This window comes from Mustelus asterias, chromosome 5 (genome assembly GCF_964213995.1).
Source record: "Mustelus asterias chromosome 5, sMusAst1.hap1.1, whole genome shotgun sequence".
Taxonomy (NCBI): domain Eukaryota; kingdom Metazoa; phylum Chordata; class Chondrichthyes; order Carcharhiniformes; family Triakidae; genus Mustelus; species Mustelus asterias.
In genome coordinates, this window is record NC_135805.1 from 727,209 (window position 1) to 753,969 (window position 26,761).

General features: G+C 50.9%; 1 protein-coding gene across 1 annotated transcript in view; it reads right to left on the reverse strand.

The window, feature by feature from the left end:
• LOC144493935 (phosphofurin acidic cluster sorting protein 2-like) overlaps positions 1-26,761 on the reverse strand; it is a 410,987-nt gene that overhangs the window by 71,806 nt on the left and 312,420 nt on the right. The window contains exon 21 of the mRNA XM_078213510.1: positions 918-960. Coding sequence (XP_078069636.1) covers positions 918-960 — 43 coding nt within the window. The remainder of the gene's footprint in view (positions 1-917; positions 961-26,761) is intronic.

Here is a 26,761-nt window from a genome sequence, read left to right on the forward strand (position 1 = left end):
CCCATTCCCCCTCCCACATCCCCATGTACACTCTCCCCTATCACTGACTCTCCCCACCCATTCCCCCTCCCACATCCCCATGTACACTGTCCCCTATCACTGACTCTCCCCACCCATTCCCTCTCCCACATCCCCATGTACACTGTCCCCTATCACTGACTCTCCCCACCCATTCCCCCTCCCACATCCCCATGTACACTGTCCCCTATCACTGACTCTCCCGACCCATTCCCCCTCCCACAGCCCCATGTACACTCTCCCCTATCACTGACTCTCCCCACCCATTCCCCCTCCCACATCCCCATGTACACTCTCCCCTATCACTGACTCTCCCCACCCATTCCCCCTCCCACATCCCCATGTACACTGTCCCCTATCACTGACTCTCCCCACCCATTCCCCCTCCCACATCCCCATGTACACTCTCCCCATCACTGACTCTCCCCCCCATTCCCTCTCCCACATCCCCATGTACACTCTCCCCTATCACTGACTCTCCCCCCCCATTCCCTCTCCCACATCCCCATGTACACTGTCCCCTATCACTGACTCTCCCCACACGCTCCCCCTCCCACATCCCCATGTACACTCTCCCCTATCACTGACTCTCCCCACCCATTCCCCCTCCCACATCCCCATGTACACTCTCCCCTATCACTGACTCTCCCCCCCCCATTCCCCCTCCCACACCCCCATGTTCACTCTGCCCTATCACTGACACCCATTGGGAAACACAGCACAGGAGTGAAACTTGTGCTGCGTACCGATGAGTGCCACACTGGCAGTTACATTCAGCCAGTGTTCCTGAGGGACACAGAAACAAAGACTTGTGAAAGATGAAGGAAGGTGTGGTTTTGCTGGAAGCAGAGGGACACGATGTAGAGACAGTGCGATGTGGGTCAGACAGTGTCACTCACCTGACGCTGTGAGGGATTGTTCCACAATGCCCACTTTGACCACCTGTTAAAATCACAGAACAGCGGCTGAGTTGTGGTACATCAATCAGAGTTTGGTATGATCTTCCTGCTTTATAAGTCATTGAGTTTAATACAACCAATCTGCTCTTGTGTTTAAGAACAAAGAAAATTACAGCACAGGAACAGGCCCTTCGGCCCCTCCAAGCCTGCACCGACCATGCTGCCCGACTGAACTAAAACCCCCTACCCTTCCGGGGACCATATCCCTCCATTCCCATCCTATTCATGTATTTGTCAAGATGCCCCGTAAAAGTCACTACCGTATCCGCTTCCACTCCCTCCCCCGGCAGCGAGTTCCAGGCACCCACCACCCTCTGTGTAAAAAATCTGCCTCGTACATCTCCTTTAAACCTTGCCCCTCGCACCTTAAACCTGTGCCCCCTAGTAATTGACTCTTCCACCCTGTGAAAAAGCTGCTGACTATCCACTCTGTCCATGCTTCTCATAATCTTGTAAGAACATAAGAAATAGGAGCAGGAGTAGGCCATCTAGCCCCTCAAGCCTGCTCCGCCATTCAATAAGATCATGGCTGATCTGATAGTGGGTTCAGTTCCACTTACCCACCCGCTCCCCATAACCCTTAATTCCCTTAATGGTTAAAAGTCTATCTATCTGTGACTTAAACACATTTAACGAGGTAGCCTCTACTGCTTCATTGGGCAGAGAATTCCAAAGATTCACTACCCTCTGGGAGAAGAAGTTCCTCCTCAACGCTGTTCCAAATTGACTCCCCTGTATTTTGAGGCTATGCCCCCTAGTTCTTGTTTCCATTGTAAGTGGAAATAACCTCGCTGCTTCTACCCTGTCCAGCCCCTTCATTATCTTATATGCCTCTATAAGATCTCCCCTCAACCTTCTAAACTCCAATGAGTACAGGCCCAGTCTACTCAATCTCTCCTCATAAGCTAACCTCCTCATCTCCGGAATCAACCTGGTGAACCTTCTCTGTACTCCCTCCAAAGCTAATATAGTCTTTCTTAAATAAGGGGACCAAAATTGTACACAGTACTCTAGGTGCGGCCTCACCAGTACCCTGTAGTTGCAGCATGACCTTCCTGCTTTTATACTCCATCCCCTTCGCGATAAAGGCCAACATTCCATTCGCCTTCTTGATCACCTGCTGCACCTGCAAACTGAGTTTTTGCGATTCATGCACAAGGACCCCCAGGTCCCTCTGCACAGTAGCATGTTGTAATTTGTCACCGTTTAAATAATAGTTCATTTTACTATTATTCCTTCCAAAGTGGATAACCTCACACTTACCAATGTTATACTCCGTCTGCCAGATCCTTGCCCACTCACTTAGCCTATCCAAATCTCTCTGTAGACTCTCCGTGTCCTCCACGCAATTTGCTTTCCCACTCATCTTTGTGTCATCCGCAAACTTTATTACCCTACACTCGGTCCCCTCCTCCAGATCGTCTATGTATATGGTAAATAGTTGAGGCCCCAGCACCGATCCCTGCGACATGCCACTAGTCACCAACTGCCAACCAGAAAAGCACCCATTTATTCCAACTCTCTGCTTCCTGTTAGATAGCCAATCCTCAATCCACGCTAACACTTTACCCCCAACTCCGTGTACCCCAATCTTCTGCAGCAACCTTTTGTGAGGCACCTTATCGAATGCCTTCTGGAAATCCAAAAACACCACATCCACCGGTTCCCCTCTGTCAACCACACTCGTTATATCCTCAAAAAATTCCAGTAAATTAGTCAAACATGACTTTCCCTTCATGAATCCATGCTGCGTCTGCTTGACTGAACCATTCTTTTCCAGGTGTCCTGCTATTTCTTCCTTAATGATAGATTCCAGCATTTTCCCAACTACAGATGTTAAGCTAACCGGCCTGTAGTTACCTGCCTTTTGTCTACCTCCTTTTTTAAACAGTGGTGTTACATTAGCTGTTTTCCAATCAGCTGGCACCTCCCCAGAGTCCAGTGAATTTTGATAAATTACAACTAAACCTTGTAGACTTCTATCAGGTCGCCCCTCAACTTCCATCGTTCCAGTGAGAACAAACCAAGTTTCCCCAACCTCTCCTCATAGCTAATGCCCTCCATACCAGGCAACATCCTGGTAAATCTTTTCTGTACCCTCTCCAAAGCCTCCACATCCTTCCGGTACTGTGACCAGAATTGGACACTACGGGCCTGATTTTACCATTGCATTGCGCCTGTTTTCGGGCATGAAAATGTGATAAAGTCGGGCGTGAGGCCATTAACACGATCCGCGCCCGCGCAGGTGCCCATTTCACTGAGGCCCGAAAATGGCCGCAATCCGATTCGCATCTGAAACGGGCGCTACGACGATTTAAATGTATTTGAATGCATTTAAATTGAATTAATGAACTGCCCGCCCAACTTTATCAGCACTTCCCCCTTTGCCATTCCGTTCGCGCGTCCAGATTCGGTGCAAAACAGATCTGCTCGGCAAAGGTCTGTTTCGAGCGCTCCAGCTTCTGAAGAGGTAAGTTCAGAGCTTCCAACAGCTCTTTAACTCAGGTCAGTGGGGGGGCGGGGGAGGCGGGCCACATCATTCTCTGGTGATGGGAGGGGGGGTGGGGGGGGAAGGCAGGAGAAGGGAGGCCCGATCATTCTCTGGTGGGGGGCAGGGAGGCTCGATCATTCTCTAGGGGTGGGGGTGGGGGAAGGCCTGATCATTCTCTGTGGGGGTGGCGGGGGGGGGAGCCCAGTCAGTCTCTGGTGGGGGGAAGGCCCGATCATTCTCTGGGGGTGGGGGGAGGGGGAGTGGGGGGAACATGGGGGTCCGCTGCCACTCTGCGGGCGATCAGTGGGGGGAAAGGGGGCAGAAGGTCGCGATCGATCTGGGTAGCGGGGGGGGGGGGAGGGAGTGGGTGGATAATGGGGAATGTTATGTTGGAGGGGTGAGCGTGATGTCTGTGGTAACCATTGCTCCTGGGTCACTTTATCTGCTTTCTGCGGCCTGCGAGCGATGTGATAGCGGGGCGATTTTCAAATTTTTTTTCCAACTGCGCATGCGCAGTTCAGAGCTCCAATCGTTTTGGGCGTGCTAAGCCCCGCCCACAGATCAGACCTGCAATTTCTTTTCAGGCTGAGTGCGTCTGGGGGCGCCTGAAAGCAGATTTCCAAGTCGGATCTGAATTGCACCCAGATTCAGCACTTAGAATGAAAATGGTAAAATCGGGCCCTGCATTCCAAGTGCGGCCTAACTAAGGTTCTATAAAACTGCAACATAGAACATAGAAAAAATACAGCACAAACAGGCCCTTCGGCCCACAAGTTGTGCTGGTCATGTCCCTACCTACCTAGGCTTATATATAGGCTTACCTATAACGCTCAATCCTATTAAGTCCCATGTACTCATCCAGAAGTCTCTTAAAAGACCCTATCGAGTTTGCCTCCACCACCACCGACGTCAGCCGATTCCACTCACCCACCACCCTCTGAGTGAAAAACTTACCCCTGACATCTCCTCTGTACCTACTCCCCAGCACCTTAAACCTGTGTCCTCTCGTAGAAACCATTTCAGCCCTGGGAAAAAGCCTCCGAGAATCCACGCGATCTATACCTCTCAACATTTGTGGACATTAAGAAAGAGGATGTGTTGGAAATTTTGAATAGCATCAGGATAGATAAGTCGCCGGGACCGGATGGGATGTACCCCAGGTTACTGTGGAAGGCGAGGGAAGAGATTGCAGAGCCTCTGGCGATGATCTTTGCGTCGTCGATGGAGACGGGAGAGGTTCCGGAGGATTGGAGGATTGCGGATGTGGTTCCTATATTCAAGAAGGGGAATAGGGACAGCCCGGGAAATTACCGACCGGTGAGTCTAACCTCAGTGGTTGGTAAGTTGATGGAGAAGATCCTGAGGGACAGGATTTATGAACATTTAGAGAAGTTTAGTATGCTCAAAAGTAGTCAGCACGGCTTTGTCAAAGGCAAATCGTGCCTTACGAGCCTGGTGGAGTTCTTTGAAAACGTGACTAAACACATTGACGAAGGAAAAGCGGTAGATGTGGTTTACATGGACTTCAGCAAGGCGTTCGATAAGGTCCCCCATGCAAGACTTCTCGAGAAAGTGAGAGGGCATGGGATCCAAGGGTCTGTTGCCTTGTGGATCCAGAACTGGCTTGCCTGCAGAAGGCAGAGAGTGGTTGTAGATGGGTCTTTTTCTGAATGGAGGTCGGTCACCAGTGGAGTGCCCCAGGGATCTGTTCTGGGACCCTTGCTGTTTGTCATCTTCATAAATGACCTGGATGAGGAAGTGGAGGGATGTGTTGGCAAGTTTGCCGACGACACGAAGGTTGGTGGTGTTGTGGAAAGTTTGGAGGGATGTCAGAAGCTGCAGAGTGACATAGATAGGATGCAAGACTGGGCGGAGAAGTGGCAGATGGACTTCAACCCGGATAAATGTGTAGTGGTCCATTTTGGCAGGTCAAATGGGATGAAGGAGTATAATATCTGGGGTAAGACTCTTAGCAGTGTAGAGAATCAGAAGAACCTTGGGGTCCGGGTCCATAGGACTCTGAAATCAGCCTCGCAGATGGAGGAGGTGGTTAAGAAGGTGTATGGTGTGCTGGCCTTTATCAATCGAGGGATTGAGTTTAGGAGTCGGGGGATAATGATGCAGCTTTATAAGACCCTTGTCAGACCCCACCTGGAGTACTGTGCCCAATTCTGGTCGCCTCATTACAGAAAGGATGTGGAAGCCATAGAAAGGGTGCAGAGGAGATTTACAAGGATGTTGCCTGGATTGGTTGGCATGCCTTATGAGGATAGGTTGAGGGAGCTCGGTCTTTTCTCCTTGGAGAGACGAAGGATGAGAGGTGACCTGATAGAGGTGTACAAGATGTTAAGAGGTATAGATCGGGTGGATTCTCGGAAGCTTTTTCCCAGGGTGGAAATGACTGCTACGAGAGGACACAGGTTTAAGGTGCTGGGGAGTAGGTACAGAGGAGATGTCAGGGGTAAGTTTTTCACTCAGAGGGTGGTGGGTGAGTGGAATTGGCTGCCGTCAGTGGTGGTGGAGGCAAACTCGATAGGGTCTTTTATAGAGACTTCTGGATGAGTACATGGGACTTAATAGGATTGAGGGTTATAGGTAAGCCTATATATAAGCCGAGGTAGGTAGGGACACGACCGGCGCAACTTGTGGGCCGAAGGGCCTGTTTGTGCTGTAGTTTTTCTATGTTCTATGTTCTAACATCTTATACACCTCTATCAGGTCACCTCACATCCTTCGTCTCTCCAAGGAGAAAAGACCGAGCTCCCTCAACCTATCCTCATAAGGCATGTCAACCAATCCAGGCAACATCCTTGTAAATCTTCTCTGCACCCTTTCAATCTTTTCCACATCCCTCCTAATGAAGGGACCAGAACTGAGCACAGTACTCCAAGTGGGGTCTGACGAGGGTCTTATAAAGCTGCATCATTATCTCCCGACTTCTAAACTCAATCCCTCGATTGATGAAGGCCAGCACACCATACGCCTTCTTAACCACCTCCTCTACCTGCGAGGCCGATTTAAGAGTCCTATGGACCCGGACGCCAAGGTCCTTCTGATCCTCTACACTGTTAAGAGTCTTACCCTTGATATTATACTCCTTCATCCCATTTGACCTGCCAAAATGGACCACAAAGAACAAAACAGCACAGGGACAGGCCCTTCGGCCCTCCAAGCCCGCGCCGCTCCCTGGTCCAAACCAGACCATTCTTTTGTATCCCTCCATTCCCACTCCATTCATGTGGCTATCTAGATAAGTCTTAAACGTTCCCAGTGTGTCCGCCTCCACCACCTTGCCCGGCAGCGCATTCCAGGCCCCCACCACCCTCTGCGTAAAATACATCCTTCTGATATCCGTGTTAAACCTCCCCCTCCTCACCTAGAACCTATGACCCCTTGTGAACGTCACCACCGACCTGGGAAAAAGCTTCCCACCATTCACCCTATCCATGCCTTTCATTATTTTATACACCTCTATTAGGTCACCCCTCATCCTCCGTCTTTCCAGTGAGAACAACCCCAGTTTACCCAATCTCTCCTCATAACTAAGCCCCTCCATACCAGGCAACATCCTGGTAAACCTCCTCTGCACTCTCTCTAAAGCCTCCATGTCCTTCTGGTAGTGTGGCGACCAGAACTGGACGCAGTATTCCAAATGCGGCCGAACCAACGTTCTATACATCTGCAACATCAGACCCCAACTTTTATACTCTATGCCCCGTCCTATAAAGGCAAGCATGCCATATGCCTTCTTCACTACCTTCTCCACCTGTGACGTCACCTTCAAGGATCTGTGGACTTGCACACCCAGGTCCCTCTGCGTATCTACACCCTTTATGGTTCTGCCATTTATCGTATAGCTCCCCCCTACGTTAGTTCTACCATAATGCACTACACATTTATCCGGGGTGAAGTCCATCTGCCACTTCTCCGCCCAGTCTTGCATCCTATCTATGTCACGCTGCAGCTTCTGACATCCCACCAACCTATCCACAACACCACCAACCTTCGTGTCGTCAGCAAACTTGCCAACACATCCCTCCACTTCCTCATCCAGGTCATTTATGAAAATGACAAACAGCAAGGGTCCCAGAACAGATCCCTGGGGCACACCACTGGTGACCGACCTCCATTCAGAAAAAGACCCATCTACAACCACTCTCTGCCTTCTGCAGGCAAACCAGTTCTGAGTCCACAAGGTAACAGCCCCTTGGATCCCATGCCCTCTCACTTTCTCGAGAAGACTTACATGGGGGACCTTATCGAACGCCTTGCTGAAGTCCATGTAAACCACATCCACCGCTTTTCCTTCGTCAATGTGTTTAGTCACATTTTCAAAGAACTCCACCAGGCTCGTAAGGCACGACCTGCCTTTGACAAAGCCGTGCTGACTACTTTTGAGCATACTAAACTTCTCTAAATGTTCATAAATCCCTTCTCCATCAACTTACCAACCACTGAGGTTAGACTCACCGGTCGGTAATTTCCTGGGCTATCCCTATTCCCTTTCTTGAATATAGGAACCACATCCGCAATCCTCCAATCCTCCGGAACCTCTCCCGCCTCCATCGACGACGCAAAGATCATCGCCACAGGCTCTGCAATCTCTTCCCTCGCCTCCCACAGTAACCTGGGGTACATCCCATCCGGTCCCGGCGACTTATCTATCTTGATGCTATTCAAAATTTCCAACACATCCTCTTTCTTAATGTCCACATACTCAATCTCCTCAGTCCGCCTCAATCCTGTCGTACAACCACCCAGGTCTTTTTCAACCGTGAATACCAAGGTAAAATATTCATTATGCACCTCTGCTATTTCATCCGGTTCTGTACAGACTTTCTCACCTTCACATTTTATAGGTCCTATTCCTTCACATCTCATCCTTTCACTCTTCACATATTTATAGAATGCCTTAAGGTTCTCCTTAATCTTACCTGCCAAGGCCTTCTCATGACCCCTTCTGGCTCTCCTAATTTCTTTCTAAGTCCCTTCCTACAAGCCATATACTCATCCAGATCCCTAATTCATTGCCGAGCTCTCTGAACCTATTGTACGCTTTCCTTTTCTTTCTCACTAGGTTCAGCGCAGCTTTCGTGCACCACGGTTCCCGTATCCTACCAACACCTCCCTGTCTCATTGGAACGTTGTCATGCAGAACTCCAGACAAACATTCCTTGAAAATGTGCCACCTTACTTCGGTACTTTTCCTCGAGAATACCTCCTTCCAATTTACGCCTCTAATCTCCTGCCTGATGGCTTCATATTTCCCCTTACTCCAGATAAACACTTTCCTCGCTTGCCTGATCCTATCTCTTTCCAATGCTAGCGTAAAGGAGATAGAGTTATGATCACTATCCCCAAGATGCTCCCCCACTGAGAGATCCGACACCTGTCCAGGCTCATTAGCCAGTACCAGATCGAGTACAGCCTCTCCTCTTGTCGGCTTATCCACATGCTGTGTCAGGAAAGCCTCCTGAACACACCTAACAAACTCCTCCCCATCCAAACCCCTTACCCTCGGGATATTCCAATCAATGTTTGGGAAATTAAAGTCTCCCATCACGACAACCCTGTTATTCCTACATCACACAGTAAGAAGTCTCACAACACCAGGTTAAAGTCCAACAGGTTTATTTGGTAGCAAATACCATAAGCTTTCGGAGCGCTGCTCCTTCATCAGATGGAGTGGTTATCTGTTCTCCAACAGTGCACAGAGACATAGAAATCAAGTTACAGAATACTAATTAGAATGCAAATCTCTACAGCCAGCCAGGTCTTAAAGGTACAGATAATGTGGGTGGAGGGAGCATTAAACACAGGTTAAAGAGATGTGTATTGTCTCCAGACAGAACAGCTAGTGAGATTCTGCAAGATCAGGGGGAAAGCTGTGGGGGTTACTGATAATGTGACATAAATCCTACATCCTACATATGCCTTCTTCACTACCTTCCCCACCTGTGACGTCACCTTCAAGGATCTGTGTGTAATCCTACATCCTACATAATTCCTACATCGCTCCAGGATCTGTTTCCCTATCTGCTCCTCAACATCCCTGTTACTATTGGGCAGCCTGTAGAAAACACCCAGCAAAGTTATCGACCCCTTCCCACTCTGAACTTCCACCCACAGAGAGACTCCGTAGACAATCCCTCCACGGCTTCCACCTTCTCTACAGCTGTGACACTATCCCTGATCAGCAGTGCCACTCCCCCACCCCCCCCCCCCCCCCCTCTTCTGCCTCCCTCTCTGTCCTTTCTGAAACCCGGCACCTGAAGTATCCAGTCCTGTCCCTGTCCCCGTCTCCGTAATGGCCACCACATCACACTTCCAAGCATCGATCCACACTCTAAGCTCATCCACTTTATTCACTACACGTGAATAACATGACTTGCCAATTTTTAAACTCAATGCCCCGGTTGATGAAGGCAAGCATGCCGTATGCCTTCTTGGCTACCTTCATGGACGAAAAGAAATTGGTTTAGGTTGGAGGGTCACAGTTTTTTTTTTTTTTTTTTACTGGTCGGTGCAACATCGTGGGCCGAAGGGCCTGTTCTGCGCTGTAATGTTCTATGTTCTATGTTCTCCACCTGCATTGCCACTTTCAGTGACCTGTGTACCTGTACACCCAGATCCCTTTGCCTATCAATACTCTTAAGGATTCTGCCATTTACTGTATATTTCCTATCTGTATTAGACCTTCCAAAATGCATTACCTCACATTTGTCTGGATTAAACTCCATCTGCCATCTCTCTGCCCAAGCCTCCAACCGATCTATATCCTGCTGTGTCCTCTGATGGTCCTCATCGCTATCCGCAAATCCACCAACCTTTGTGTCATCTGCAAACTAACTGATCAAACCGGTTACATTTTCCTCCAAATGTTTCTATATATTACAAACAGCAAAGGTCCCAGCGCTGATCCCTGAGGAACACCACTTGTCACAGCCCTCCATTCAGAAATGCATCTTTCCACTGCTACCCTCTGTCTTCTATGACTGAGCCAGTTTTGTATCCACCTTGCCAGCTCACCTTCACCTTCTGCACCAGTCTGCCATGAGGGATCTTGTCAAAGGCCTCACTGAAGTCCATGTAGACAACATCCACTGCCCTACCCTCATCAACCATGAATGTCTGTCTAGAGTTCTACAGGACAATGTTCCGAGCAGACAGGGAGGTGTTGGTCGGTTAAAGGAACCGTGGTGCACGAAAGCTGTGCGAGACCTAGTCGAGAAGAAAAGGAAAGCATACAAAAGGCTCAGAGAGCTTGGCGAAGATAGGGATCTAGAAGGGTATACAGCTTGTAGGAAGGGACTAAAGAAGGAAATTAGGAGAGCCAGAAGGGGTCACGAGAAGGCCCTGGCAGGTAGGATTAAGGAGAACCGTAAGGCGTTCTATAAATATGTGAAGAGTAAAAGGATGAGACGTGACGGAATAGGGCCTATAAAAGGTGAAGGCGGGAAAGTCTGTACGGAACCAGTAGAAATGGCAGAGGTGCTTAATGAGTATTTTGCCTTGGTTTTCACAGAGGAGAAGGACATGGGTGGATGTACTGCGGGCGTGCGGTGGGCTGAAAGTATTGAGTATGTGGATTTTAAGAAAGAGGTTGTGCTGGAATCTTTGAATGGCATCAAGATAGATAAGTCGCAGGGTCCGGATGGGATGTACCCCAGGTTACTGTGGGAGGCGAGGGAAGAGATCGCAGAGCCTCTGGCGATGATCTTTGCGTCGTCGATGGAGACGGGAGAGGTGCCGGAGGATTGCAGATGTAGTTCCTATTTTCAAGAAGGGGAATAGAGCTAGCCCAGGTAATTACCGACCGGTGAGTCTAACCTCAGTGGTTGGTAAGCTGATGGAGAAGATCCTGAGGGGCAGGGTTTATGAGCATTTAGAGAGGTTTAGCATGCTCAAGAATACTCAGCATGGCTTTGTCAAGGGCAGATCGTGCCTTACGAGCCTGGTGGAGTTCTTCGAAAATGTGACTAAATACATTGATGAAGGGAAGGCGGTAGATGTGGTTTATATGGATTTTAGCAAGGCGTTCGATAAGGTCCCCCATGCAAGGCTTCTAGAAAAAGTGAGAGGGCATGGGATCCAAGGGGCTGCTGCCCGGTGGATCCAGAACTGGCTTGCCCAAAGGAGGCAGAGAGTGGGTAGAGATGGGTCTTTTTCTAAATGGAGGTCGGTCATCAGTGGTGTGCCCCAGGGATCTGTTCTGGGACCCTTGCTGTTTGTCATTTTCAGAAATGACCTGGATGAGGAAGTGGAGGGATGGGTTGGTAAGTTTGCCGATGACACGAAGGTTGGTGGGGTTGTCTGGAGGGATGTCAGAAGTTACAGAGGGACATACATAGGATGCAAGACTGGGCGGACAAGTGGCAGATGGACTTCAACCCAGATAAATGCGTCGTGGTCCATTTTGGTAGGTCAAATGGGATGAAGGAGTACAATATAAAGGGAAAGACTCTTAGTATTGTAGAGGATCAGAAGGACCTTGGGGTCCGGGTCCATAGGACTCTAAAATCGGCCCCGCAGGTGGAGGAGGTGGTTAAGAAGGCGTATGGTGTGCTGGCCTTTATCAATCGAGGGATTGAGTTTAGGAGTCCGGGGATAATGATGCAGCTATATAAGACCCTCGTCAGACCCCACTTGGAGTACTGTGCTCAGTTCTGGTCGCCTCACTATAGGAAGGATGTGGAAAAGATTGAAAGGGTGCAGAGGAGATTGACAAGGATGTTGCCTGGATTGAGTGGCATGCCTTATGAGGATAGGCTGAGGGAACATTGGCTGTTATAGAAAGCCACAGCACAAACAGGCCCTTCGGCCCACAAGTTGCGCCGATCACATCCCCACCTCTAGGCCTATCTATAGCCCTCAATCCCATTAAATCCCATGTACTCATCCAGAAGTCTCTTAAAAGACCCCAACGAGTTTGCCTCCACCACCACCGACGTCAGCCGATTCCACTCACCCACCACCCTCTGAGTGAAAAACTTACCCCTGACATCCCCCCTGTACCTACCCCCCAGCACCTTAAACCTGTGTCCTCTCGTAGCAACCATTTCAGCCCTTGGAAATAGCCTCTGAGAGTCCACCCTATCCAGACCCCTCAACATCTTGTAAACCTCTATCAGGTCACCTCTCATCCTTCGTCTCTCCAGGGAGAAGAGACCAAGCTCCCTCAACCTATCCTCATAAGGCATGCCCCCCAATCCAGGCAACATCCTTGTAAATCTCCTCTGCACCCTTTCAATGGCTTCAACATCTTTCCTGTAATGAGGTGACCAGAACTGCGCGCAGTACTCCAAGTGGGGTCTAACCAGGGTCCTATAAAGCTGCAGCATTATCTCCCGACTCCTAAACTCAATCCCTCGATTAATGAAGGCTAGTACGCCATACGCCTTCTTGACCGCATCCTCCACCTGCGAGGCCGATTTAAGAGTCCTATGGACCCGGACCCCAAGGTCCTTCTGATCCTCTACACTGCTAAGAATGGTACCCTTCATTTTATACTGCTGCTTCATCCCATTGGATCTGCCAAAATGGATCACTACACACTTATCCGGGTTGAAGTCCATCTGCCACTTCTCCGCCCAGTCTTGCATTCTATCTATGTCTCGCTGCAACTTCTGACATCCCTCCAAACTATCCACAACACCACCTACCTTGGTGTCGTCAGCAAACTTACCAACCCATCCCTCCACTTCCTCATCCAGGTCATTTATGAAAATGACAAACAGCAAGGGTCCCAGAACAGATCCCTGGGGCACTCCACTGGTCACTGACCTCCATGCAGAGAAAGACCCCTCCACAGCCACTCTCTGCCTTCTGCAGGCAAGCCAGTTCTGGATCCACAAGGCAACAGCCCCTTGGATCCCATGCCCTCTCACTTTCTCAAGAAGTCTTGCATGGGGGACCTTATCGAACGCTTTGCTGAAGTCCATATAGACCACATCCACCGCTCTTCCTTCGTCAATGTGCTTGGTCACATTTTCAAAGAACTCAACCAGGCTCGTAAGGCACGACCTGCCCCTGACAAAGCCGTGCTGACTACTTTTGATCATACTAAACTTCTCTAGATGATCATAAATCCTGTCTCTCAGGATCCTCTCCATCAACTTACCAACCACTGAGGTTAGACTCACCGGTCGGTAATTTCCCGGGCTGTCCCTGTTCCCTTTCTTGAATATAGGGACCACATCCGCAATCCTCCAATCCTCCGGAACCTCTCCCGTCTCCATCGACGATGCAAAGATCATCGCCAAAGGCTCCGCAATCTCCTCCCTCGCCTCCCACAGTAACCTGGGGTACATCCCATCCGGTCCCGGCGACTTACCAACCTTGATGCCATTCAATAGTTCCAACACATCCTCTTTCTTTATGTCCACATGCTCGATCCTTTCTGTCCTCCGCAATCCAGCAGTACAACCACCCAGATCCCTTTCCACCGTGAATACCGAGGTAAAGTATTCATTAAGCACCTCCGCCATTTCTAACGGTTCCGCACAAACCTTTCCCCCTTCACCTTTTAAGGGTCCTATGCCTTCACATCTCATCCTTTTACTCTTGACATATTTGTAGAAAGCCTTGGGATTCTCCTTAATCTTACCCGCCAAGGTCTTCTCATGACCCCTTCTCGCTCTCCTAATTTCCTTCTTAAGCTCCTTCCTACATCGCGTATACTCCTCTAAATCCTTAACACCTCCTAGCTCTCTGAACCTTCTGTACGCCTCTCTTTTCTTATTTACCAGGTTCATCACAACCTTCGTGCACCACGGTTCCCGTACCCTACCAACACCCCCCTGTCTCATCGGAACGTTGTCATGCAGAGCTCCAGACAAACATTCCTTGAAAATCCTCCACTTTCCTTCGGTACTTTTCCCCAAGAATGCCTCCTTCCAATTTACCCGTCTAATTTCCTCCCTGATGACACTGTATTTCCCTTTACTCCAGAGAAACACTTTCCTAGCCTGCCTGACCCTATCTCTTTCCAATGCTATCGTGAAGGAGATAGAATTATGATCGCTATCCCCAAGATGCTCACCCACCGAGAGATCCTCCACCTGTCCAGGTTCATTAGCCAGCACCAGATCAAGAACAGCCTCTCCTCTAGTAGGCTTATCCACATACTGTGTCAGGAAACTCTCCTGGACACACCTAACAAACTCCTCTCCATCCAAACCCCTAGCCCTAGGGATATTCCAATCTATGTTTGGGAAATTAAAATCTCCCATCACGACAACTCTGTTATTCCTACATCTCTCCAGGATCTGTTTCCCCATCTGCTCCTCAACATCTCTGTTACTATTGGGCGGCCTATAGAAAACACCCAGCAAAGTTACCGACCCCTTCCTGTTCCTAACCTCCACCCACAGAGATTCCGTAGTCAGTCCCTCCACGGCGTCCACCTTCTCTACAGCCGTGACACTATCCCTGATCAACAGTGCCACTCCCCCCCCTCTCTTGCCTCCCTCCCTGTCCTTCCTGAAACATCTAAAACCCGGCACCTGAAGCACCCAGTCCTGTCCCTGAGACATCCAAGTCTCCGTAATGGCCACCACATCACAATTCGAAGCAGCAATCCACGCTCCAAGCTCATCCACTTTATTCACTACACTCCTGGCATTAAAATAGACACATCTCAGACCTTCAGCCTGAGCACTTCCCTTCTCCCTCACTCGTCTAACCTCCCTCTTACCCTGTCTACATTCCTTATCTATTTGCGAGCTAACCTCCTCGCTCTCAGTCCCCTCATTTCGATTCCCTCCCCCCAACCTTTCTAGTTTAAAGTCTCACCAGTAGCCTTAGCCAACCTTCCCGCCAGGATATTGGTCCCCCTGGGATTCAAGTGCCACCCGTCTTTTTTAAACAGGTCACACCTGCCCCTAAAGAGGTCCCAATGATCCAAGTACCCAAATCCTTGTCCCTTGCTCCAGTCCCTCAGCCACGCATTAATTCTCTACCGATTCCTGTTCTCACTCTCCCGCGGCACAGGCAGCAATCCCGAGATTACTACCTTTGCATTCCTCTTTCTCAGCTGTCTACCCAACTCCCTATATTCTCTTTTCATGACCCCTTCCCTCTTCCTACCTATGTCAGCAATACCTATATGCATCACGACCTTGGGCTCCTCTCCCTCCCCCTTCAGGATTTCTGGGACTCGACCAGAGACATCCTGGACCCCTGCACCAGGGAGGCAAACCACCATCCGAGAGTCCCGTCTGTGTCCGCAAAAACGCCTATCTGACCCTCTCACCGTAGAGTCCCCAATTAGCACTACCCTCCTTTCCTTACCCCTTTGCACTACTGGGCCAGGCTCAGCTCCAGAGACACTGCCACCGCTGCTTCCCCCAGGTGGGCTGTCCACCCCAGTAGTACTCAGACAGGAGTACTTATTATTAAGGGGCACATCCACCGGGGTGCTCACCATCACCCGAGCTTTCTCCTTCCTCACTGTTACCCAGTTACCCTCCTCCCGTGGTCCCGGTGTGACCACCTGCCGATAGCTCCTGTCAATGACCTCCTCACTATCCCTAACCCGGCGAAGGTCCTCGAGCTGCAATTCCAGTTCCCTAACATGGTCCCTTAGGAACCGCAGCTCAACACACCCAGCACAGATATGGTCGTCTGGGAGGCTAGGAGCCTCCAGGACCTCCCACATCCTACATTGGGAACAACATACTGGCCTCACACTCATAATTGCCCTTTTAAACACAGGGAAAAAAGTGAATGAAGATTATTCCTCTCTGTTCCAAATTATTTCTACCAAGGTACCCGGAGAAAAGTAACTTATAAATAAAAATTTTTAAAAATAAGAAACTCACCCCTGCTCGCCCTTTCTGCCTAAGCCCGATGAGCCAAAGCCCCTCAGTTCTCACTCAGCTCCGTCTCACTCCGCTGCCCGCTCCCAACGCTGCCCGCTTCTCCAATCCTCTGGGACCTCCCTGTAGCCCGTGAGGATGCAAAGATTTCTCTCAAGGCCCAGCAACATGTTTATACATGCGATGTGAGTCTCGCTGTCTAGATCAGCATTTATTGCCCATTCCTAATTGCCCTTCAGAATGTGTGGTGAGCTGCCTTCTTCAACTGCTGCTGTCCCTGTGGTGTAGGTACACCCACATGCTGTTAGGGAGGGAGTTCCAGGATTTTGACCCAATGACAGTGAAGGAATGGGGATATATTTCCAAGTCAGGATGGTGAGTGACTTGGAGAACTTGCAGCTGGTGGTGTTCTCTGCGAAGAATTTCCAGCCTTTGACCTGTTCTTGTAACCCTGTGGCTGGTCCAGTTTCTGGCTAATAGTAACCCTGAGGATGTTGATAGCAGGGGATTCAGTGATGGCAATGCCACTGAATGTCAAGGGGAGATGGTCATTCCCTGGTACTTGTGTGACACTCAGCTATTAACATAGAACATAGAACAGTACAGCACAGAACAGGCCCTTCGGCCCTCGATGTTGTGCCGAGCTTTGTCCGAAACCAAGATCAAGCTATCCCACTCCCTATCATCCTGGTGTGCTCCATGTGCCTATCCAATAACCGCTTGAAAGTTCCTAAAGTGTCCGACTCCACTATCACAGCAGGCAGTCCATTCCACACCCCAACCACTCTGAGTAAAGAACTACCTCGGACATCCCTCCTATATCTCCCACCATGAACCTTATAGTTATGCCCCCTAGTAACAGCTACATCCACCTGAGGAAATAGTCTCTGAACGTCCACTCTATCTATCCCCTTCATCATCTTATAAACCTCTATTAAGTCGCCTCTCATCCTCCTCCGCTCTAAAGAGAAAAGCCCTAGCTCCCTCAACCTTTCCAAGGGAGCTGGATAGCCTGGGGTGTTTTCCTTGGAGCAGAAATGGCTGATTGAGGTGTATAAAATGATGAGGGAAATAGATCGAGTGGATAGGAAGAAATCTCCCCCCCTCAATAGAGGGGTCAATAACCAGGGGGTAGAGATTTAATCTGAACTCACTGCCTGGAAGAGGTATACAGGCAGGAAGCCTCACACCACTGAAGAAAAGCCTGAGCAAACAAGGCTGCAGACCAAGTGCTGGAAAATGGGATTTGAATAGTGTGAGGCTTAAGAGATGTATTTTCATTCTGCTTCTCTGCAGGTTTTTTAAGCAGGCCTGGTTTATTTGTTTTGGCACCATGCTGTCTGTGCTGGTATCCTTCCTTGTTACTGAAGCAGGATAATAGAAGCATTGTTTATTTTTATACAGGTCATAGAGTCATAGAATCATCGAGGTTTACAGCATGGAAACAGGCCCTTCGGCCCAACTTGTCCATGCCGCCCTTATTTTTTTTAAACCCCTAAACTAATCCCAATTGCCCGCATTTGGCCCATATCCCTCTATACCCATCGTACCCATGTAACTATCTAAATGCTTTTTAAAAGATAAAATTGTACCCGCCTCTACTACTACCTCTGGCAGCTTGTTCCAGACACTCACCACCCTCTGTGTGAAAAAATTGCCCCTCTGGACACTTTTGTATCTCTCCCCTCTCACCTTAAACCTATGCCCTCTAGTTTTAGACTCCCCTACCTTTGGGAAAAGATATTGACTATCTAGCTGATCTGTGCCCCTCATTATTTTATAGACCTCTATAAGATCACCCCTAAGCCTCCTGCACTCCAGAGAATAAAGTCCCAGTCTATCCAGCCTCTCCTTATAACTCAAACCATCAAGTCCCGGTAGCATCCTAGTAAAATCTTTTCTGCACTCTTTCTAGTTTAATAATATCCTTTCTATAATAGGGTGACCAGAATTGTACACAGTATTCCAAGTGTGGCCTTACCAATGTCTTGTACAACTTCAACAAGACGTCCCAACTCCTGTATTCAATGTTCTGACCGATGAAACCAAGCATGCCGAATGCCTTCTTCACCACTCTGTCCACCTGTGACTCCACTTTCAAGGAGCTATGAACATGTACTCTAGATCTCTTTGTTCTGTAACTCTCTCCAACGCCCTACCATGAACTGAGTAAGTCCTGCTCTGGTTCAATCTACCAAAATGCATCACCTCACATTTGTCTAAATTAAACTCCATCTGCCATTCGTCAGCCCACTGGCCCAATTGATCAAGATCCCGTTGCAATTGGAGATAGCTTTCTTCACTGTCCACTATGCCACCAATCTGAGTGTCATCTGCAAACTTACTAACCATGCCTCCTATATTCTCATCCAAATCATTAGTATAAATGACAAATAACAGTGGACCCAGCACTGATCCCTGAGGCACACCGCTGGTCACAGGCCTCCAGTCTGAAAAACAACCCTCTACAACCACCCTCTGGCTTCTGTCAAGAAGCCAATTCTGTATCCATTTAGATACCTCACCCTGGATCCCGTGAGATGTAACTTCATGCAACAACCTACCATGCGGTACCTTGTCAAAGGCCTTGCTAAAGTCCATGTAAACAAAAGGTTTCAAGCAGTGTCCTGGAGTTTAACGGACTTTTGGAATTGCTGCTTGCGGTTTGATTTGCAAATGATTGACAGGTCAGGTGATACCTGCATGAGCAGTGTCTTTCACAGTAAAGTTCAGGGATTTAGTTTCAGCTTGGTCAGAAGCTGTTTGGATTGCAGACTGAAAGCAGTGTTCGCTGTCTCTGGGGAGTGGAAATCATGCTGTCTGTGAGTTGCAAGCTAGAAGCTGGTAGAGAGGGGTGCTAAAAGCTCCAGCATTGGAAAGCCTCAAGAGTTTTACTCCTCCCTTCCAAAGCACTAATTCACAGCACGAGTTAAAAAGCTGCAAAATCCAGCATCACAGGAACAAACTAGTTTTTGTGCCAAGCCTGGAATGGGGTCTATGTTTTTGGGCTTGTTGGGTTTGGAACAGCACATTTAGCAGTTAAGGTTTATACAATATCATGGATGCTTCCTTATAAATGGTAAAAGTTATGCTAATTTTTCTTATTATATGTTAACTGTTCGTAATTATACTCTGTTTGATAAAAGCTTCCTAATGGCTCACTTCAATCATTCCCAGAGTGAAACACCTTACGCTCACCGTAATGCCAAATTCAAATGTAAAAACATAGGGTCTGGCTGTCTTTATAAAACACCTTGGAGTTTCTGGCCTGGGTCATACTAGGTGCTTGATGGCCAGTGCAGACATGATGGGCTGAAGGGCCTCTTTCTGTGCTGTAAAACTCTACGGGCCCTATTTTACCATTTTGATTCTAAGTGGTGGGCGGACTTGAAATTGGGAGTGTTTCAGATCCGACTTTTAGACCCGTTCTCCGGCGCCCCCATACACACTCTGCCTGAAAAAATATCAACGATTCCGAATCGCGCTGCACATGTCTGTGAGCGAGGCTTAACGCGCCCGAACTCCTGCAGCAGCGATCGGCACCACCAACTGCGCATAGAACATAGAACAGTACAGCACAGAACAGGCCCTTCGGCCCACGATGTTGTGCCGAGCTTTATCTGAAACCAAGATCAAGCTATCCCACTCCCTGTCATCCTGGTGTGCTCCATGTGCCTATCCAATAACCGCTTAAATGTTCCTAAAGTGTCTGACTCCACTATCACTGCAGGCAGTCCATTCCTCACCCCAACCACTCTCTGCGTAAAGAACCTACCTCTAATATCCTTCCTATATCTCCCACCACGAACCCTATAGTTATGCCCCCTTGTAATAGCTCCATCTACCCGAGGAAATAGTCTTTGAACGTTCACTCTATCTATCCCCTTCAGCATTTTATAAACCTCTATTAAGTCTCCCCTCAGCCTCCTCCGCTCCAGAAAGAACAGCCCTAGCTCCCTCAACCTTTCGTCATAAGACCTTCCCTCCAAACCAGGCAGCATCCTGGTAAATCTCCTCTGCACTCTTTCCAGCGCTTCCACATCCTTCTTATAGTGAGGTGACCAGAACTGCACACAATATTCCAAATGTTGTCTCACCAAGGTCCTGTACAGTTGCAGCATAACCCCACGGCTCTTAAACTCCAACCCCCTGTTAATAAAAGCTAACACACTATAGGCCTTCTTCACAGCTCTATCCACTTGAGTGGCAACCTTTAGAGATCTGTGGATATGGACCCCAAGATCTCTCTGTTCCTCCACAGTCTTCAGAACCCTACCTTTGACCCTGTAATCCACATTTAAATTAGTCCTACCAAAATGAACCACCTCACATTTATCAGGGTTAAACTCCATTTGCCATTTTTCAGCCCAGCTTTGCATCCTATCTATGTCTCTTTGCAGCCTACAACAGCCCTCCACCTCATCCACTACTCCACCAATCTTGGTGTCATCAGCAAATTTACTGATCCACCCTTCAGCCCCCTCCTCTAAGTCATTAATAAAAATCACAAAGAGCAGAGGACCAAGCACTGATCCCTGTGGCACTCCGCTAGCAACCTGCCTCCAATCCGGAAATTTTCCATCCACCACCACCCTCTGTCTTCGATCAGACAGCTAGTTACCTATCCAATCGGCCAACTTTCCCTCAATCCCACACCTCCTCACTTTCATCATAAGCCGACCATGGGGGGACCTTATCAGAGGCCTTACTAAAATCCATGTATATGACATCAACTGCCCTACCTTCATCAACACACTTAGTTACCTCCTCAAAAAATTCTATCAAATTTGTGAGGCTCGACTTGCCCTTCACGAATCCGTGCTGACTATCCCGGATTAATCCGCATCTTTCTAAATGGTCGTAAATCCTATCCCTAAAGACCTTTTCCATCAATTTACCAACCACCGAAGTAAGACTAACCGGTCTATAATTACCAGGGTCATTTCTATTCCCTTTCTTAAACAGAGGAACAACATTCGCCACTCTCCAGTCCTCTGGCACCATCCCCGTGGACAGCGAGGACCCAAAGATCAAAGCCAAAGGCTCTGCAATCTCATCCCTTGCCTCCCAAAGAATACTAGGATACATTTCATCAGGCCCAGGGGACTTATCGACCTTCAGTTTATTCAAAACTGCCAGGACATCCTCCCACCGAACATCTATTTCCTCCAGCCTATTAGCCTGTAGCACCTTCTCTTCCTCAAAAACATGGCCCCTCTCCTTGGTGAACACTGAAGAAAAGTATTCATTCATCACCTCGCCTATCGGCGCAACCTGTGGGCCGAAGGGCCTGTTTGTGCTGTGGCTTTCTATGTTCTATGTTCTATCTCTACTGACTCCATACACAAGTTCCCACTACTGTCCTTGACCGGCCCTAACCTCACCCTGGTCATTCTTTTATTCCTCACATAAGAGTAAAAAGCCTTGGGGTTTTCCTTGATCCGACCCGCCAAGGACTTCTCATGCCCCCTCCTAGCTCTCCTTAGCCCCTTTTTCAGCTCATTCCTTGCTAACTTGTAACCCTCAATCGAGTCATCTGAACCTTGTTTCCTCATCCCTACATAAGCTTCCCTCTTCCTTTTCACAAGACATTCCACCTCTTTCGGTTTTTACTGCGCATGTGCATTCCCCCACCCCCGGCAACATTACTGACCCCTTTATTCCCCCCAGCCTTGTGCCACACAGACAGAGTGGCAGCGGACCCCCATTCCCCCCACTGATCACAGACAGAGTGGCAGCGGACCCCCATTCCCCCCACTGATCACAGACAGAGTGGCAGCGGACCCCCATTCCCCGTCACTGATCACAGACAGAGTGGCAGCGAACCCCGCCTTCCCCCCTCACTGATCACAGGCAGAGTGGCAGCGGACCCCCCCTTCCCCATCACTGATCACAGGCAGAGTGGCAGCGAACCCCCCTTCCCCGTCACTGATCACAGACAGAGTGGCAGCGAACCCCCCTTCCCCGTCACTGATCACAGGCAGAGTGGCAGCGAACCCCGCCTTCCCCCCTCACTGATCACAGACAGAGTGGCAGCGAACCCCCCTTCCCCGTCACTGATCACAGGCAGAGTGGCAGCGAACCCCGCCTTCCCCCCTCACTGATCACAGACAGAGTGGCAGCGAACCCCCCTTCCCCGTCACTGATCACAGGCAGAGTGGCAGCGAACCCCCCTTCCCCGTCACTGATCACAGACAGAGTGGCAGCGGACCCCCATTCTCCGTCACTGATCACAGACAGAGTGGCAGCGAACCCCGCCTTCCCCTCACTGATCACAGACAGAGTGGCAGCGGACCCCCATTCCCCGTCACTGATCACAGACAGAGTGGCAGCGAACCCCGCCTTCCCCATCACTGATCACAGACAGAGTGGCAGCGAACCCCGCCTTCCCCCCTCACTGATCACAGACAGAGTGGCAGCGGACCCCCATTCCCCGTCACTGATCACAGACAGAGTGGCAGCGAACCCCGCCTTCCCCTCACTGATCACAGACAGAGTGGCAGCGGACCCCCATTCCCCGTCACTGATCACAGACAGAGTGGCAGCGAACCCCGCCTTCCCCTCACTGATCACAGACAGAGTGGCAGCGGACCCCCATTCCCCGTCACTGATCACAGACAGAGTGGCAGCGGACCCCCATTCCCCGTCACTGATCACAGACAGAGTGGCAGCGAACCCCGCCTTCCCCTCACTGATCACAGACAGAGTGGCAGCGAACCCCGCCTTCCCCGTCACTGATCACAGACAGAGTGGCAGCGGACCCCCATTCCCCCCTCACTGATCACAGGCAGAGTGGCAGCGAACCCCGCCTTCCCCCCTCACTGATCACAGACAGAGTGGCAGCGGAACCCCCTTCTCCTCTCACTGATCACAGACAGACAGCGGACCCCCCTTCCCCTCACTGATCACAGACAGAGTGGCAGCGAACCCCGTCTTCCCCGTCACTGATCACAGACAGACAGCGGACCCCCCTTCCCCCCACTGATCACAGACAGTGACGCAGCGGAACCCCCTTCTCCCCGTCACTGATCACAGACAGACAGCGGACCCCCCTTCCCCCCACTGATCACAGACAGTGAGGCAGCGGAACCCCCTTCTCCCCGTCACTGATCACAGACAGACAGCGGACCCCCCTTCCCCCCACTGATCACAGACAGTGAGGCAGCGGAACCCCCTTCTCCCCGTCACTGATCACAGACAGACAGCGGACCCCCCTTCCCCCCTCACTGATCACAGACAGACAGCGAACCCCCCTTCCCCGTCACTGATCACAGACAGACAGCGAACCCCCCTTCCCCGTCACTGATCACAGACAGACAGTGGACCCCCCCTTCCCCCCACTGATCACAGACAGTGAGGCAGCGGACCCCCCTTCTCCCCTCACTGATCACAGACAGTGAGGCAGCGGAACCCCCTTCTCCCCTCACTGATCACAGACAGACAGCGGACCCTCCCTTCCCCCCTCACTGATCACAGACAGAGAGGCAGCGGACCCTCCCTTCCCCCCACTGATCACAGACAGACAGCGGACCCCCCCTTCCCCCCACTGATCACAGACAGACAGCGGACCCTCCCTTCCCCCCACTGATCACAGACAGAGAGGCAGCGGACCCCCCCTTCCCCGTCACTGGTCTCAGACAGAGAGGCAGCGGACCCTCCCTTCCCCCCACTGATCACAGACAGACAGCGGACCCCCATTCCCCCCTCACTGATCACAGACAGTGAGGCAGCGGAACCCCCTTCTCCTCTCACTGATCACAGACAGACAGCGGACCCCCCCTTCCCCCCACTGATCACAGACAGAGTGGCAGCGGAACCCCCTTCTCCTCTCACTGATCACAGACAGACAGCGGACCCCGTCTTCCCCTCACTGATCACAGACAGACAGCGGACCCCCCCTTCCCCGTCACTGATCGCAGACAGACAGCGGACCCCCCTTCCCCCCACTGATCACAGACAGAGTGGCAGCGAACCCCGTCTTCCCCGTCACTGATCACAGACAGACAGCGGACCCCCCTTCCCCTCACTGATCACAGACAGAGTGGCAGCGAACCCCGTCTTCCCCGTCACTGATCACAGACAGACAGCGGACCCCCCCTTCCCCTCACTGATCACAGACAGAGTGGCAGCGAACCCCGTCTTCCCCGTCACTGATCACAGACAGACAGCGGACCCCCCTTCCCCCCACTGATCACAGACAGACAGCGGACCCCCCTTCCCCCCACTGATCACAGACAGTGAGGCAGCGGAACCCCCTTCTCCCCGTCACTGATCACAGACAGACAGCGGACCCCCCTTCCCCCCACTGATCACAGACAGACAGCGGACCCCCCTTCCCCCCACTGATCACAGACAGTGAGGCAGCGGAACCCCCTTCTCCCCTCACTGATCACAGACAGACAGCGGACCCTCCCTTCCCCTCACTGATCACAGACAGACAGCGGACCCCCCCTTCCCCTCACTGATCACAGACAGAGTGGCAGCGAACCCCGTCTTCCCCGTCACTGATCACAGACAGACAGCGGACCCCCCTTCCCCCCACTGATCACAGACAGTGACGCAGCGGAACCCCCTTCTCCCCATCACTGATCACAGACAGACAGCGAACCCCCCTTCCCCGTCACTGATCACAGACAGACAGTGGACCCCCCCTTCCCCGTCACTGATCACAGACAGACAGCGGACCCCCCTTCCCCCCACTGATCACAGACAGTGAGGCAGCGGAAACCCCTTCCCCCCTCACTGATCACAGACAGACAGCGGAACCCCCTTCCCTCCTCACTGATCACAGACAGACAGCGAACCCCCCTTCCCCGTCACTGATCACAGACAGACAGTGGACCCCCCCTTCCCCGTCACTGATCACAGACAGACAGCGGACCCCCCTTCCCCCCACTGATCACAGACAGTGAGGCAGCGGAAACCCCTTCTCCCCTCACTGATCACAGACAGACAGCGGACCCTCCCTTCCCCTCACTGATCACAGACAGACAGTGGACCCTCCCTTCCCCTCACTGATCACAGACAGACAGCGGACCCCCCTTCCCTCCTCACTGATCAGAGACAGTGAGGCAGCGGAACCCCCTTCTCCCCTCACTGATCACAGACAGACAGCGGACCCTCCCTTCCCCTCACTGATCACAGACAGACAGCGGACCCTCCCTTCCCCTCACTGATCACAGACAGACAGCGGACCCTCCCTTCCCCTCACTGATCACAGACAGACAGCAGACCCTCCCTTCCCCTCACTGATCACAGACAGACAGCGGACCCTCCCTTCCCCCCTCACTGATCACAGACAGAGAGGCAGCGGACCCCCCCTTCCCCTCACTGGTCTCAGACAGAGAGGCAGCGGACCCTCCCTTCCCCCCACTGATCACAGACAGACAGCGGACCCCCCCTTCCCCCCACTGATCACAGACAGACAGCGGACCCTCCCTTCCCCTCACTGATCACAGACAGAGTGGCAGCGGACCCACCTACCGCCCCACCCCCCTTCCCCCCCCCACCGATCTCAAGCAGAGAGCCGTTGGACCCACCTCACTAACTGGAACACCCAAATCGGACATTTGTGGAGCATGTCTGTTTTGTGCCGATTCTGGATGGGCGAACGCGGTGGTAAAGAGGGAAGTGGCGGTAAAGTTGGGCGTGCAGCACATTAAGTCAATTTAAATGCATGCAAATGGCCGTTGCGCCCGTTTCGGGCACGGTCCCGATCGCGGCCATTTTCGGGCCTTGGTAAAGGGGGAACCGGTGCGGAGGCGGGGGCGGATCACGCTACTCTCCTCACGCCCAACTTTACCAAGTTGACCGAAAACGGGCGCAATGCGATGGTAAAATTGGGCCCTTTAACTCTATGATATGGATATCACTTGCCATTTGTCAGCCCAAGCCGGGATATTGTCCAGATCCTGCTGCATTTCAACATGGACTGCTTCAGTATCTGAGGAGTGGCGAATGGTGCTGAACATTCTGCAATCATCAACGAACATCCCCACTTCTGACTTCATGATGGAGGGAAGGTCATTTTGAAGTGGCTGATGATAGTTGAGCCTCGGGCACTATTCTGCGGGACTCCTGCAGAGATGTCTTGGGTTACGAGAAGATATAGGCGGAATAGACAAATGGGCAGATAAGTGGCAGATGGAATTTACCCGGAAAAGTGTGAGGTGATGCACTTTGGAAGGAGTAATTTGACAAGAAAGTATTCAGTGAATGGTAGGACACTAGGAAGTTCTGTGGAACAAAGGCACCTTGGTGTGTTTGTCCACAGATCTCTGAAGGCGGAAAGGCAGGTTCATAGGGGGTGAAAAAGGCATATGGGGCACTTGCTTTATCAATCCAGGCATAGATTACAAATGCAGAGAGGTCATGTTGGAATTGTATAGAACTTTGGTGAGGCCACAGCTGGAGTACTGTGTGCTGTTCTGGTCACCACATTATAGGAAGGATGTGATTGCACTGGAGGGGGTGCA